Genomic DNA, 14,557 nt, shown 5'->3' on the forward strand with positions numbered 1-14,557 from the left:
CAGATATTTCTCTTCTGTGATAATAGTGCTGATTGTTTTATGCTCTGCATCATTAGATGTAATCATTACCAATAGCACTGTAACCACCACCATCATCATCATAGTCTAAAATTTCTTGATTATATTAAACTCTGTTCTAAGTACTTTAAGTGCTTAAAACACTTCTCACAAAAATCCTCAGTTCTCCTCACAAAAATCCTATGAGGTAGTTGTTTTTTTTTTATTTCCACTTTGCAGATAACAAAAAACTGTACAGTAAGTAATAAAATACTTGCTGAGCCATATTAAGCTTTTCCTCGTATCAAAACTATTTCATATTTCAACAATGGAGAAAGCATTTTATTGCTAAATCTGCAACATTGATGTCCCTAATTTTCCTGCACCCCAGATAGTGGCAATTGAAGACTCAGTTATTTCTAAATTATTTTCAAGAAGAGCTGTCTTAAGATTAATTAGTTGTCATTCTTAAAAACATATGCACACACTTTGAGGATGCTATAGTAACTTTCCATCTCTGCATATTTGTATAATTTTAAAACCATGCGACTTCTCCATTATAAAACTCATGGAAAGGATTTTGTTTAATTGTGTTTATACCTACAGGAAGCAGTAAAAGAAAACAATAAGAGAAGAGAAATGGAAGAGAAGACTAGGAGGGCAAAGCTTGCAAAAGAGAAAGCTGAACAAGAAAAAGTGGAACGCCAGAAGAAAAAGAAACAGCTCATCGATATAAACAAAGGTACAGAAGTATTTCTAATTATTTTTAAAAGATAACAAAAGTGCAAAATAATTTCACTAGTTGATTTTTCGACTATAAAGTAAATAATCATATTCATAGAAAATTTACAGTATTATTAATTACTTGTGTCCAATTTCTCTAATGATACTATCTATCACTTCTCACGCTACACTGAGCATTCAGGATTTTGATAATCAGTGCAAGGTGTTATGTTGTTGAGATCATCTTTTTCTCATTGATTTTATTATAATGATCTGAATGAGGCAGTGGTAAAGGAAGAAGGGAGTGAGATGAAAAGTGAAAAACACAGCATGGAGAGATGTGGCCTAGACCTTAGTTTCACTTTGGTGGTACATATCAGTTGGAAGTGCAGTTACAACAGTCTTCCTTGAGGGCTTGAACACTTCAAGTCATAATAGATATTGACAGCACTATTACAAGTTGAAAAAAATAGCAGAGCATCTTATTCAGCTCTGAGCCTAAGTAAAAGTTGCTGGCCCATCCACATTAGTGTAAAGTAAGTTGTTTCCTTGCTTAGCAAGAATGATCATATATTTTAGGTGGGTTCTTTGATTTGACTTAGTTTTTAAAGAGAGAGAAAAAGAAGAAAGTGATTGGTAGACAGGTATTTGTACTCTGAAAATTTAAGAATAAAGAACATAGCCTTCACCACCAGAGGCTTAGAGAATTTCAAACAAAATAAAATCTGAATAAGATAATAGGTAGTATGACTAATATTGGACCATTTATCATTGAAGATAACAATAGTAAAACTTAGAAGCACTGTATAATATCAGCCACATGCCAAGCACTATTTTAAGATTTTTAGGTCAATTCTCACATATGTATGAGGAAGATGCTATGATTATCTTATTTTACATACAGGAAATTGAGGCTCGTATAAATTAAGGAACTTTTCCAAATTTGCACAAATAGAAAATATTAGCTTTGAAATAGAATCCAAGTAGTCTGGCTATATTATCTGTGCACTTATCCTTACCACTGTCAAAATAGCAACTGTCATATAGCATGTACCAAGAACTATCTTAGCTGTTTTACATCTTTAACCCTACTTAATCCTCATAAAACCCTATGAAGAAAGTTCTATTACCTCATTGTAAAATGAGGAAGCCAGATGTGGTGGTGCACATCTGTAATCCCAGTGGCTCAGGAGGCTGAGGCAGGAGAATTGCAGGTTCAGCTACTGAAGCCAGCCTCAGTAACTTAGGTAATAAGCAACCTAGTGAGATCATTTCTCAAAATAAATAAATAAATAAATAAATAAACAAACAAACAAACAGGGCTTGGGATATGGTAAAGCACCCTTAGGTCCAATCCCTGGTGCCAAAAATAAATAAATAAATGCTAAACTAAGAGAAGTTGCCCAAGATCACAAAGGTAGTAAGAGGTAGAACCTAGATTTGAACCCAGGCAGTTTGTGACCAGAGTTTAATTATTAACTGTTATTATGTGTTTAAAGTGATTAATCATTATCAAGTATTCTGCTGTAATGCCTTTTAATGGCTAATTTCATAAAATAATATCTATGCCATTGATTGTATTCTTCATACTTTTGAAATACATAAAATTTTTCAGAAATTGACTGTAGTTTATTTCTTCTGTCCAAGAAACACATTAACATAATTTCAAGAGAATAAAAGTTGTTATATAAACACCTGAATTTTATAGAGTAGTCTCCACATAATTTAGCAAACAAATTTATAATTAGGATCAAGAGAAGTAGTGTTTTGACTGAAGGTTACTCAATTAGGAAGTAATTGCCCAGTATTTCAATGTATATTTGCAGGAACTTATCACTTATAAGGTAATAAAAGTAATAGAAGAGTGCTAAAAGTTAGTTCCCTTTTGTTCATGGAGGAGTAGTGAGAGAAGAGGCTCACTAGAAGTGGTAGTAGTGGGTAGATTGTGAGCTTTCTTTTGTGGTGTGCTAAGGGTCTTATCCTGAAAAATATTGGAAGCGTATGAATGTTTATAAATTGGAAAATGATGAACTTAGGTTTCTTAGACCATTTGGGCAAAACCAGAAAGAATGCATCCAGACAGGAAAGGTTTGAGACAGCAAAGGTTTTGAGGATACTCTCATGGTGCAAACAAGAGCTGATAGTGGCCTGAACTATGCAGCAACAAGAAGGTTAAAAAAAATGATCAGTAAGAGGTGTATAAAAGTTCTCTGTATTGTAATGCAAATAATAATAATAATAATAATAATATAAATAAGTAAATTAAAAAAAGTTCTCTGTAGAGAGAGTGGAGAGAGGGACTTCTTTTAAGGAATTGGTTCCTGTGATATGAAGGCTGACAAGTCCAATATCAACAGAGTAAGACAGCAGGCTGGAGACCCAGGGAAGAGCCAATGTTGCAGTTCAAGTCTGAAGATTATCTGCTGCAGAACTCCCACTTGTTCAGAGGAAATTAGTCTTTGCGTTTTATTCAGGTCTTAACTGATTGAATGAGGTCCATCTACATAATGGAGGGCAATCTGCTTGACTCAAAGTCCACCAGTTTGAAAGTTAATTTCATCTAAAACATCCTCACAGAAACATCCAGAATAACATTTGACCAAATATCTGGGCCACATGAACCAGCCAAGTTGACAAATAAAATTTTATATCAAAGGGATGTTGAAAGATTGAACTACCAGTCTCTGATGATTGGTAAGATGTGGGAATAAAGGGAGGAAGGCATTTGAGAAGGTGACATTATTCTCAGAGAAATAAAATTCAGGAATAGAGCAGATTTGGTCGGGGGCGGGGGTTACAATGATTATTGTCATTTTGACAATGTTTAGTTTCTAGATGCCTAATAGAGTAGGAAAATTTCTGATAAGTCATTGTTTATGTGAATATGAAACTCAGGAAAGAGGTCTGAGCTAGACTTAGGAATCATTGTTTTTGTTGAAGATTAAAATTATGATATGCTAGTTTGCTAGGTTTCCATAACAAAATGCCAAAAACTGGAGGGCTTACAAAAATAGATGTATACTATCTCATACTTCCAGAGGCTAGAAATTCAAAATTAAGATATCATTAGGGCTATGTTACTTACAAACACACAAGAGCAGGATCTGTTCCATGCCTTTCCCCTAGCTTCTGGTAGTTTATTGACTTGTGGCACCATGACACTAGTTTTCATATGGCATTCTCCCTGTGTGCATGTCTGTCTTTTCACATGGTGTTCTTATAATAAAGACACAAGTCATGTTAGAGCAGGCCCACCCTACTCCATTATGAACTCTACTAATAATGCAATTCAGCCTATAATATATGGGATTCAATGAGATCACCAAGGTGAAATAAAAACTATTTGGTCTCTGAAGCCATTTATACTAAAGAATTATTAAGGACCCCAAATACATTTTATTTTTATAGATTATTTATATTGTCATTTATCATATTAGAATTAAAACCTAGACAACTTTTAAATTATTTGTTTATTCATTCAATTAAAATAACAATAGTAAACCTATTATATATTGAAAATAAATAACACTGTTTATTAAATGTAACTGTATTTAAAAAAATATTAGCAAGAGAAAAAAAATAGAGTTATAAATCTCTTCAAAGTCTGGCTAAATTAAAAAAAAAACAGCTTCATTCTCATTCTTGCTTCTGTATTTAATCTAATGTGATGTCATTCATCATGTAGCTTCTGGAAAACTCCACTGTACACTCTTATAAGAATGAAATAAAAAATGGCAAAAGAGTTTATAAAAATAGTTTTTCTTATTGGCTCTTTTTAGTTATATATGATAATAGAATTAATTTTGATATAATTACAAAAGAATGGAATAAAATTTCATCTAATTAAGTTCTCAATACTTCTCTTCCCCTCCCTTCCTCCCACCCTGTTCCCTTCCCTCAGTTCTACTGATTGTTCTATTATGTACTTATAGTTTTTTTTTTCTTTTTAAATTAGTGTCAGACCCCCTAAAATGATTTTGTGGGCCACTAGGCCTCAAAGTCCAAACTTTGAGCACCTCTGTTATAAACAAAGAAAAGTGTAAGCACTTAGAATTTGAGTGTACTTGTTTTGTGTCAATAAGATAACCTTTCATACTACACTGATTCTCATCTACATCCAAGTATTTACCAACCATTTCCCCTATAAATAAGCCTGTAATAAGAAAAAAAAAGGAAAGGTCCTGTTTTAATTGGATCCATAGTCTATACTTTCGTTCGTTATTTGCCCAGAATTTAATTACCTCTTCCAGTGCCATTGAAGGCACAGGATGGATATTCAAATAAGTTTCTCTGCATATGCTCAGCTGAGTGATTTTAACATGAAAGATACATTTTCAAATAGGGTTTATCATTTATCTTTTATGTGTCATTGCCTAGCACTATTTACAGATCAATAAAATAGTGAACTGTAATGTTAGCTTCTTGATTTGTGGCCCATGTGTTGCAAATATAATATTATTTTTATTTATTATAATATAATGTTACATTTGGAATATATGAGTATGAGTATTTACAAATATGTTTCCAAAATGCATCCTTCTCAGAGTAGAAGTGTGTAGTTTAAATTGGGAAGACGAAATATTCCAAAAAAGAATAAGAATAGAGTTGGATATCAAGATGAAGCTCAGTGTTAGTGAGTTCCCCTTAGTATGTTAGGAAAGATGCTGTTTTGACTAGGTGAAAGTCAATTGCAGGCATTTTAAGAGCTGCAAGGAGGCTATGAAGTGTGAATCTATGAGGTGTGAAAGTCTATGGAAGATATGAATGAGGTGTAGTCAGAAAATGATTTTCAGAACTTTGAACGTATCTAGTTTGAATGTTGTAATCTTCCTCTCTGCTGAAAGAGAGATGTTGTAGAATATTTGATTGCCCTTGAAAGATATGTCTTCTATAGAGTATAAAGGTATTTCATGCCCATGTGACTATAGTAATACCTACCAATGGAAACAAAGGACTTTACCTTACAAGAAAAGTATTGCTGGGTGCAATGGCATACAAATTAGGGAGACCCTGTCTCTAATTAAAAATATTAACTGGGGACAGGGATGTGTCTCAGTGGTTAAATGGTCCACAGTGCTTTATAGATATACACAAAGGTGAAATTCACTGTGGCACACACACACATACACACACCATAATCTGGTCAATTTTATTCCACAACTTCTCCATTTTCATCCTCCTCCCTCCCCCTCTATCTCTTCCCTGTATTCCACTGGATCATGGGATCCTCCCCTTAAAAGTTTGTGGAGACTAAAAAGTAGAGGTCAATTTTAGCTCTTCTGCCTAGTCTTTTGACTTTGTTCTCTTTCATCATCTCTTCATGTCTCAGTTACTTTATCTGTAATATAGGACAAAGACCTTTGCCTACTATAGTTTTAGTGAAGATTAAATGAGATAATTATGTATAGTATATAACATGGGACCTAAAATATACTTGTCATTGAAGAATCTGGAAAAACTCAAGAAATAATCCTTACCCTTAAGAAATTTTCAGTTTTCTCAGAGAGATTAAGTAAAGCTGAATCAGCAAAGAATACACTGTATACTGATATATAATAGAGATTATTTGCTCTGAAGAACTATCTAAAAGGGGAAAACAATTAGGTCTGATGAAATGACATCAGGTTTCATGGAGAAGGCCTAGTATAGTCTCTGGGCCTCTCAGTCCAGCTAGACCCTGAAAGATGGGTAATATTTGGCTGAACAGAAGCAAAACTACTCCAATAAAAAGGATTAAGATCATCAGCAGTGCACATCAGCCAGCACAAGAAGGTGACAGACTATGTTTAATGATCCAGGGGAAATACACTAAAATAATTGGGAGGATGGGTCCTGAATTTGAGTCCTGGCTCCACAGTTTACTAGCCATATAATCACTGACTAGATATTTTAGTTTTCTGTGCCTGAATTTATTCATCTATAAAATGGAATAACATTAGTACCTGTTTTATCATGAGGGCTATATGAGGTCAGAGACTGGTGTTATTTGCACTGTAGTCTATTTATCAATTATATATTTTTGTCCTTTAGCCTATTGCCAGTGTTTGATGTTTAAATGTTCAGTGAATATTTTCTGTTGTTGCTATGGTTAGAGGAGAATTTAATTTGGAATAGTGTCAGAAAGGTAGGATGGACTGGCTTGCATTTAACAATAAAAGATATAAAAGGAAAAAACAAAAGGTAGGATGGAGCCAGACTGTGAAGAGCTTTCAAAGTGAGATAGGGGAGTTGCAGAATAATGAGGGAGGAGAGCTAAGGTTATTGCAGGAATCTGGTTGGGAATTATTGAGGATACTAAGCCATAATCACAAAAAAGGAAAGGTGACTACAAGGACGATGTCACTGGAAAACAATAGTGAAAGGTGAAGAAAACAGAGTTAGCATGTACCTGATTCTCATTTCAACCTGTGGCAGTTTAAGAAGGTGGTAAAAGGAAGGAAAAATTTCATAAAAGGATGAAAAAAAAAACAGTGGAAGTTGCCAGCAACAGATTCAGTGAGGAGCAGAGACTCCTTGTAAGAACAGCACAGTTTTACCAATAGATAATCATATATTAACATACATGATTTTTTACATATTTGCTTATTTCATTCATCCAACCAACATTTATTGCACCATTTCCCAAATAATTATAATTAAAGCACGAACAGTAATACAACATTTATGTAAATTTAAAATGGAGAAAGTTCATTCAAATGCATCAAAAAGTATACTAAATCAATAAATGTACTCTAAAATGTGTGCACACAGTATGCAAACTATACAAAGAAGTTGGTATAATCTATGTTCCCCAACCTTTGATTATATTGGTATAGATGATAATTGACTTAGGGACCACAAAAAAGGTGAATTAATTCCGTAGGTAGAGAAAGAAATCTTACCAAATATTTGTATATAAATCTCTTTCTTTTCATGTTTATGGAAGTCAGCAAATTAACTGCAAGGAGTTGGAGGTAACAATAGGAGAGAATACATAAAAATGGATGCTTGAAAATTCCAAACTACAACTGAGATTCTTATGCAAATATTATTTAATCAGAAACAGTTTGCACCTCCTTATATGAGATTATATGGAAATTAGAATTGCCTGTTTACTTCCAGTATGATGATAAAGAATGAGTTCCCATAGTCAGATTCAATGAAAAACCAGTCTTCAGAGAGTAGATTAGCAAATGTTGATGAATAAACCTAAACATTTTAATTCTATCAATAGTGGTTGATAACAATTTTCTTTTTACTTGACTTAAAATAATTACATCTTATAAGTGAATAAATACAGATGACATTATTTTGATCTGAATAGGTCAAAACTATGTTTCCTAATATCAAATTCCAGATGCTAAATTATAGTAACCAAAATTATAGATTGAAAAACCTACAAATGATTGAATTGATTAAGTAGTATTTAAGCACCTCTGATAAATCATTGAGAAATTTGTACCATCATTCCACCATATTTTACAAATACTGATGAACAATTCATAGATGCTAATGCAAAGCTAAACAAGTTTGTATACTTGGTTGACCTAGAAGAAAATTATTGTCCTGTCTATAAAGAGAAAAAGACTATCTGATTTATACTCTGTTTACTTAAATTACCTTGCTCCCTACATTAATAAGCATTTCAAAAAAATCTGTTTATTCAAAATCAGAGTTTTTATCTTTGTTTTCAAAGTTCGATTTTTCAATGAAGATGGGAGATTTGTTTTCTTAAATAAAATTATTCAGTACAGTGAAGACTTGCCCAGATATCTAGAGCTTAGCATACTAAGGTGTTTAGTATGAATTTGAGTCCTTGTTATTTGAATAAAACATCCATTTTAAGGCAACATCATAGCATGTTATTTTCATTCATCCAATAAGCATTTGTTGAATTGTTAAGTACAAGGACTGGGTTAATGAGGTGCAAAGAGGAGCTCCCATTGTGTCAGTTATCAAATGGTAAGTCACAACCTGCTGGTTGAGTCTGCTGATCCCCTTTGTCATGTCATCTATGACAGATCTCTCTATCATTGATTTAACCTGCAATTGAAATGAGTTCAACTCCCTTTCCCATAGAGGCAGACAAATCTGAGTTCAAATTCTGACTGTGCCTTCTACATCTTGCATCCTTGGGCAATTTACCCAACCTCTCTGATTCCCAACTTCTTCACCACAAGACAGGGAAAGGAATAGCATATGCTCATAAGTTTTTCATGAGCACTAAATGAGAGGATAGTTGCAAAACTCTTAGCACTTGTGTGGCACACCAATACTACTTAATAAGTATTCAATGGTATTATCTCTTTATTAATAACAGTTATTTTAGTGAACATATCAAGGGAAACTATCAATGGCAATAGTCATTACAACAGAATCTTAGTTGGCTAGCCTAGATGCAGAGAGAGGTATTTGAATTAATCTGATTTTATAATTAATAAAAAGACCATTTGTGTATCAGGTTTTATCATCCATAATGCTTCTGACCTCTATTAGTGACCTCTATTAATGATTTTATGACCTTCCTCGTATCCTCCTAAATCTCTCCCCTGCCCACAGTATTTTTGGCTTTACATTTTACACAGTTGGAAGTGTGCAGCATATGGTACTTAAAAATAATTTTGGACATAGAGCCAGCACACAGTATATATTTGCTGGTAGATCATTAAGATCTTGTTGTAGACTCTGGACCATTATTCAGAGCATCAGTCATCAGTGTACATTAGTATTGGAGGGTATACTTAAGCTGTACTATTTCCAGTATATATTCTAGATTAATTGGAGGTTCTACTTTTTTTTCTTGTAGCCTATTTGAGCCACTTATCACTAGTGTTTTTTTTTTTTTTCTGACCTCATACTAAGATAATTACATTTCTGGCATGAATTCACTGGGAATCAGCGTAAAAATCCCATTCTATCTGCCGTAGCAGTAAAACAATTTATACATCTACTAAAAATATTCTTTTAAATGGGAAGACAAAAATAAATATGTGAAATAAGGTAGGTAATTTACTTAGGTCTCATTAAATGAGTTCTTACATTCTAAATGTAGAAACTAAAATTTGCAAAAACTAAGAGCTGTCTTCAATGTGCTGAACATTGAGCAAGATTTCATCAAACCTGTGTAGAAGATGAGCAATGCTGGCAGTTAAAAATTTGGCTTTTCTCTACAGTATATGTTTGTTGCATGTGTGCCCAAATGCAGCTTTACTAGGCAGAAATCCATGAAAATATTGAAGCAGGTAGGTGAAAACAGTAAAATTGACTATATAAGAAATGACCAAAACACATCGTAAGTGGCCTAATCATTTATTAGAAACATGTATTGGTTCCATATTTTAATATTCCAGTTCTTATTACAGAAAAGTATCAAATGAATAACAGCTGTTACATACCAATATTGCAATTAATTTGGCTCTGTTCTCAGTCAAATGCATTTAGATTCATGTCAGTAATTACACCTAACAGATTCATAGAACCAACAAACTGCACTGAACGCAACCAAGTCAATAATAACTTTTTAAAAATTATATTTGTTTCACTCATGTTAAATCCCTGAGCCCCTTTGCTGGTTCAAGAATCAGAACAAAAATCTATTTTTCCACTAAATGTGCAAAAGGATTATTATGGACGAAAACCTTTCGGTGATTTTTTATTTAATTTTACAAGTATTTATTGAGTACCACTGTGGGTACACCCTATTCATAGTATTGTCTGATAACTCAGCACCACTAACCTACTTAAGGAGTTATTAACCATCAGCTTTTCTTCTTCTCCATATATATCTTCCATAAAAAATAATGACTCTTTGTATGTGTCTCCTATATGTATGTGTATGCTCACAAAGGACTGTGAACAGCATATGACATAAAGGTTTCATGTTTTTCACATTTATACATATTTATCTTTAAAACATCTATTTTTAATAGTCATTCCTCATATACACCCTTCATACAGATAATCTATAAAGTATTAACTAGGTTGACTAGTTAGTAGGAAAAAATGGGAGAGAACATGTTTTAAGAAAACAATTATGCCTTTGTTATACTATTAGAAAAACATTGAAACTTAGAATATCTGACCTAATCTAAATTAATTGTAGGTTTCATATGCTTTTTTGGAATAGCTCAGAAGATGATGATATGAATCATTTGGGAATTAAAAAATAATTACCTTTTAAATGTGCAGAAACTATGGGTGACATAATACTTTTATTTGTCTGAAGCAGTACTAGAATCTATCTTAAATGTACATTTTTTAAAAAAATTTCCTCATAACAGAGTAGATATTTCAGAGCTCCTGAATTTGAGCTAGCATTTCTTATTTGCTCATCCCTGAACAAGGTTGCCTAAGAATTATTTGGAGCATCATTAAACAAGATAGAATGCTTATAAATCCAAGAAGACTTAGGGATAACCCTGCTGAGGCTCAGAGAGCGTCCCAGAAGTTCTTTTCAGGCTTATGTGGTTCTGTGGTATAAGACAATCGCAGGCTCAGTGTATGCTGGGTTACGTTGTGCTATAATCTGAAAGTCATAATATATTGTTTTATTTGTGTGTGTAGTCCCTCATTTTTATAATGTAATCCCTACTCTAGTTTTTAAGGTAATGATTTTATGCAGTTGAGTGTTTGAAGTTACCAGTTTCCTCGATTGTCTCACCAATATCTTGCACATTCTTGGTTGAGTTGCTACCTTGTCTGATTTTCTAGAACAGCATTTCTGCAAAAGGAAAATATGTTCCCTCTAGTCCTCTTTTGTCAAAAACCCTTTGCACTTACTTTCTTTTGCCAATTGAACCTTTTTTGAAATGCATCAGTAGGGAAAGCTTGCCTAGCCTTTCCTAGACAGGAGTAGCTGTAGGTGCATTTAAACAATCCAACTTGAAAAGGGGATTTCTCTCTTTTTATTTGAAAACAATTGAAAATGAAAGGTATGTGTCTCAGGACAGAGTGCTTAACCGACCTCATTCTACTGAACTTCGATATGGTATATGAAACTGCCTCCCCTGTGTCTTCCCCAGTATTTTAAAAAGATGCTTTACTTGTTTGAGGCAACTGGTTCTGAGTCAGAGCTCTAGCCAGCATAACCAGAATCCATTATGTTGTTAGGTCTTGTTATACCATTCTTTGCATCAAATAGTCAATACAGCTTTGTTCTAAGGACTATCTGATCGTATTTTGAGGGAAAATCGAGACCAAGCTTTTGAGATGGACTAGGGTTATGTTAAGCTTTCATGATAACCACACTCCCTCCCCCACAATACATACAGCCTGTACTTTTAAGTAATCCTGAAAGCTCCTGTGACTAAAGCATGTTGAAAATATCCATTTTCACTTGAGTAACCATGACAATAAATGAAACCCCCCAAACGTACCCCTCTCTTAGGGCCTGGGGGTGGGGGTTGCCAGCACAGTTTCTAGCTCATCTCCCTCTCTTATTTTAAGACCCCAGCGGAATAAAGTAAACATTTTTGTAAGAAAATATGTGGGGATTTCCTTTTTAAAATTACAGATGCTTAAAACCTTAGGAAAATATATCATGTGCCCTGGACTTCAATGGTTAATACTTCTGAAGGATGTGAATCTTTAAGGACACAGTAACTAAATACTAATTGGTGCTTACATAACAAATCCAGATGCCTGTATTATTGAGGAACCAATCTCAAAAATTTACTCAGAGTCCTATATCCTTAAAAAATAAAGAAAAAGAAAATGTATAATTTAAATGGCAAATGGGACAAATGTGCCAAGTTAAGTTTATTTGCCTTTTGATTTATTTTGTTTTGAGAAGGTGACTAAGAAGCAAGTTGGTTATCTATAAATGTGGTAGGGAAAGGAAATCTTTCTGTGGAAGTTAGCCATCTGTAAATTAAATCTCTGGTATTCAAGAAATGCCAAGCTTTAGTTCACCACATATAAGTCCTCTGCTATATGCATCTTCTCTCTCTCTTATTTTTTTCTTCTTTTTTTGTACATAGTTTCTAAAACTTAGTTTCTGATTTCCATGTAATACTTTATGTGACAATTATCCATAAACTGCTTGTGTTTTATGAGTTGTGATGCCTTTTTATCATTCTGTTGCACCTCTCTCCCCTCCTCCTTCAAGATTGTTGCACTGTTGCACTCTTCCTGATGCATGGCTTCTTGGTGGGTGACATCATGATTTGTGAGCAATCCGATATATAAATAAGGTGGTGAGAACTGCCTCAGCAATTCAGTTTCTATTTGAAATGAATTAAGCAGTCTCTTTCTGTTTTCTTACATTTTCCTCTACTTTGTGTTTTCACAATTATATTAGGCACTGTAGGAGGGATTCTTTCCTCTTTCATTCCATTTCTAAAGAACATTTGGGTGACTCATAATTTTCTTTTATATGTCTTGTCCTCATATGTTATAATACACTATGTATACTGTATATATTTTGGTAATGTCAGAATGTATAATTCAACAATAGCTAATAACTATTAATTTCCCAGGAGGATCCTGAGGCTACAGATGCTTCAAACAGCATTTTTAAAATTTATTTGATTTTTTACTGATATTAAAGGAGTGTTTGTCTTAGAAGACTGATAAAAATAATGCACCAAATAGATTTTAATTGTTGACTGTGTAGATATTCTATATACATAGGTGTTTTGTGTGCTTTGGTAGGTATGAAAATACTTTGTGAGTTCAGTACAACTTTACCTCAGTATGTTGTAAAGTGAATAGGGATATAGTTTTAGGGGCTAAACTCATTGGCAAAGGTTCTTTAGCATCAAAGGTTGTGGTATTTATAACATCCATGAAAAAATATAATATACATATATTATTACTTCCACAAATTAAATAGGTTTTTTGTATGTGTGTCTATTAAAATATAATTAACTATTGTAGCCCAGCTACAATAGTGATGCAGGCCTGTAATTCCAGTGGCTCAGGAGGCTAAGACAGGAGGATCTGAGTTCAAAGGCAGCCTCAGCAACCAAGGCAACTCAGTGAGACCCTGTCTTTAAATTAAATACAAAATAGGTCTGGGGATGGGGCTCAGTGGTTAAGTGTCCCTGAGTTCAAGTGTCCCTGAGTACGATGCCCAATACCAAATACATGTGTGTGTGTGTGTGTGTGTGTATCATAAGTCATTTAAAATTCCACTGACATAAAGCTAATTAGAAAGACATGTAAAGGTCTTGCATTACCTATTTTAGATTAAGAAAGTATAATTGTTTTCATTCAGTTATTGTTCATTTATACTTAGAAATATATTGCTCTTCGTTCCATTTTGTATTTCAGAGCATCCATTTGGAATTAGTTTTTCTGCCTGAAATATATCTTTTATAATTTCTTCCAGTGACTGGAAAACTATTTGAGCAAAGCCACTTGGGTCTTTTTGGGGCCAACATAGGCCCAAACTTAGTCCTATCCCATCCAGAAGGTATAGGACCTTTGCCCCTCTTGTTAACTTCATAGGAACATGCATTCGTTCTTTCCATTTGTCACATCTCACCGCACGTATTCACATCTTGATAGTTTAAGCTGACTCTCTCCCAAATTTGAATTTACAATGTGGCAAAATATTTCATCCAACTTTGTGGGCCACCTGGTTTTATTTTCTGATTTACGGTTTTCTGATCAGTCTCAGCTTCAGGTCCCAGCTTCCTCATGACTCACTAAGCATCACTTCCCTGTCCCCACCCTACCACTATGACTAATTGGCAGACCAATGGACTACCATCCTTCAGCCTTAGTTCTCCATTTGAAAAAACACTGTTCTCCATTGCTTATGTAGTACCTTCACAGGTACCTCAGGACCTACTTGTTACTCCATTGTTAATGTAGTACTTGACAGGTACCTACTGCTGTGGGTGTAGCACTTCAA

The 14,557-nt window shown here is 33.9% G+C and overlaps 1 protein-coding gene across 11 annotated transcripts in view; it reads left to right on the forward strand.

Moving 5' to 3' along the window:
• Window positions 1–14,557, forward strand: part of Diaph2 (diaphanous related formin 2) — an 867,887-nt gene that overhangs the window by 680,102 nt on the left and 173,228 nt on the right. For all 11 annotated transcript variants that reach the window (XM_046427818.2, XM_046427819.2, XM_046427820.2 and 8 more), the window contains one exon: window positions 604–739. In XM_046427818.2, coding sequence (XP_046283774.1) covers window positions 604–739 — 136 coding nt within the window. The remainder of the gene's footprint in view (window positions 1–603; window positions 740–14,557) is intronic.

This window comes from Marmota monax, unplaced genomic scaffold, assembly GCF_021218885.2.
Source record: "Marmota monax isolate L192 unplaced genomic scaffold, Marmota_monax_Labrador192_F-V1.1 WCK01_AAM20220418_F8-fsc00067, whole genome shotgun sequence".
In the NCBI taxonomy this organism is placed as follows: Eukaryota; Metazoa; Chordata; class Mammalia; order Rodentia; family Sciuridae; genus Marmota; species Marmota monax.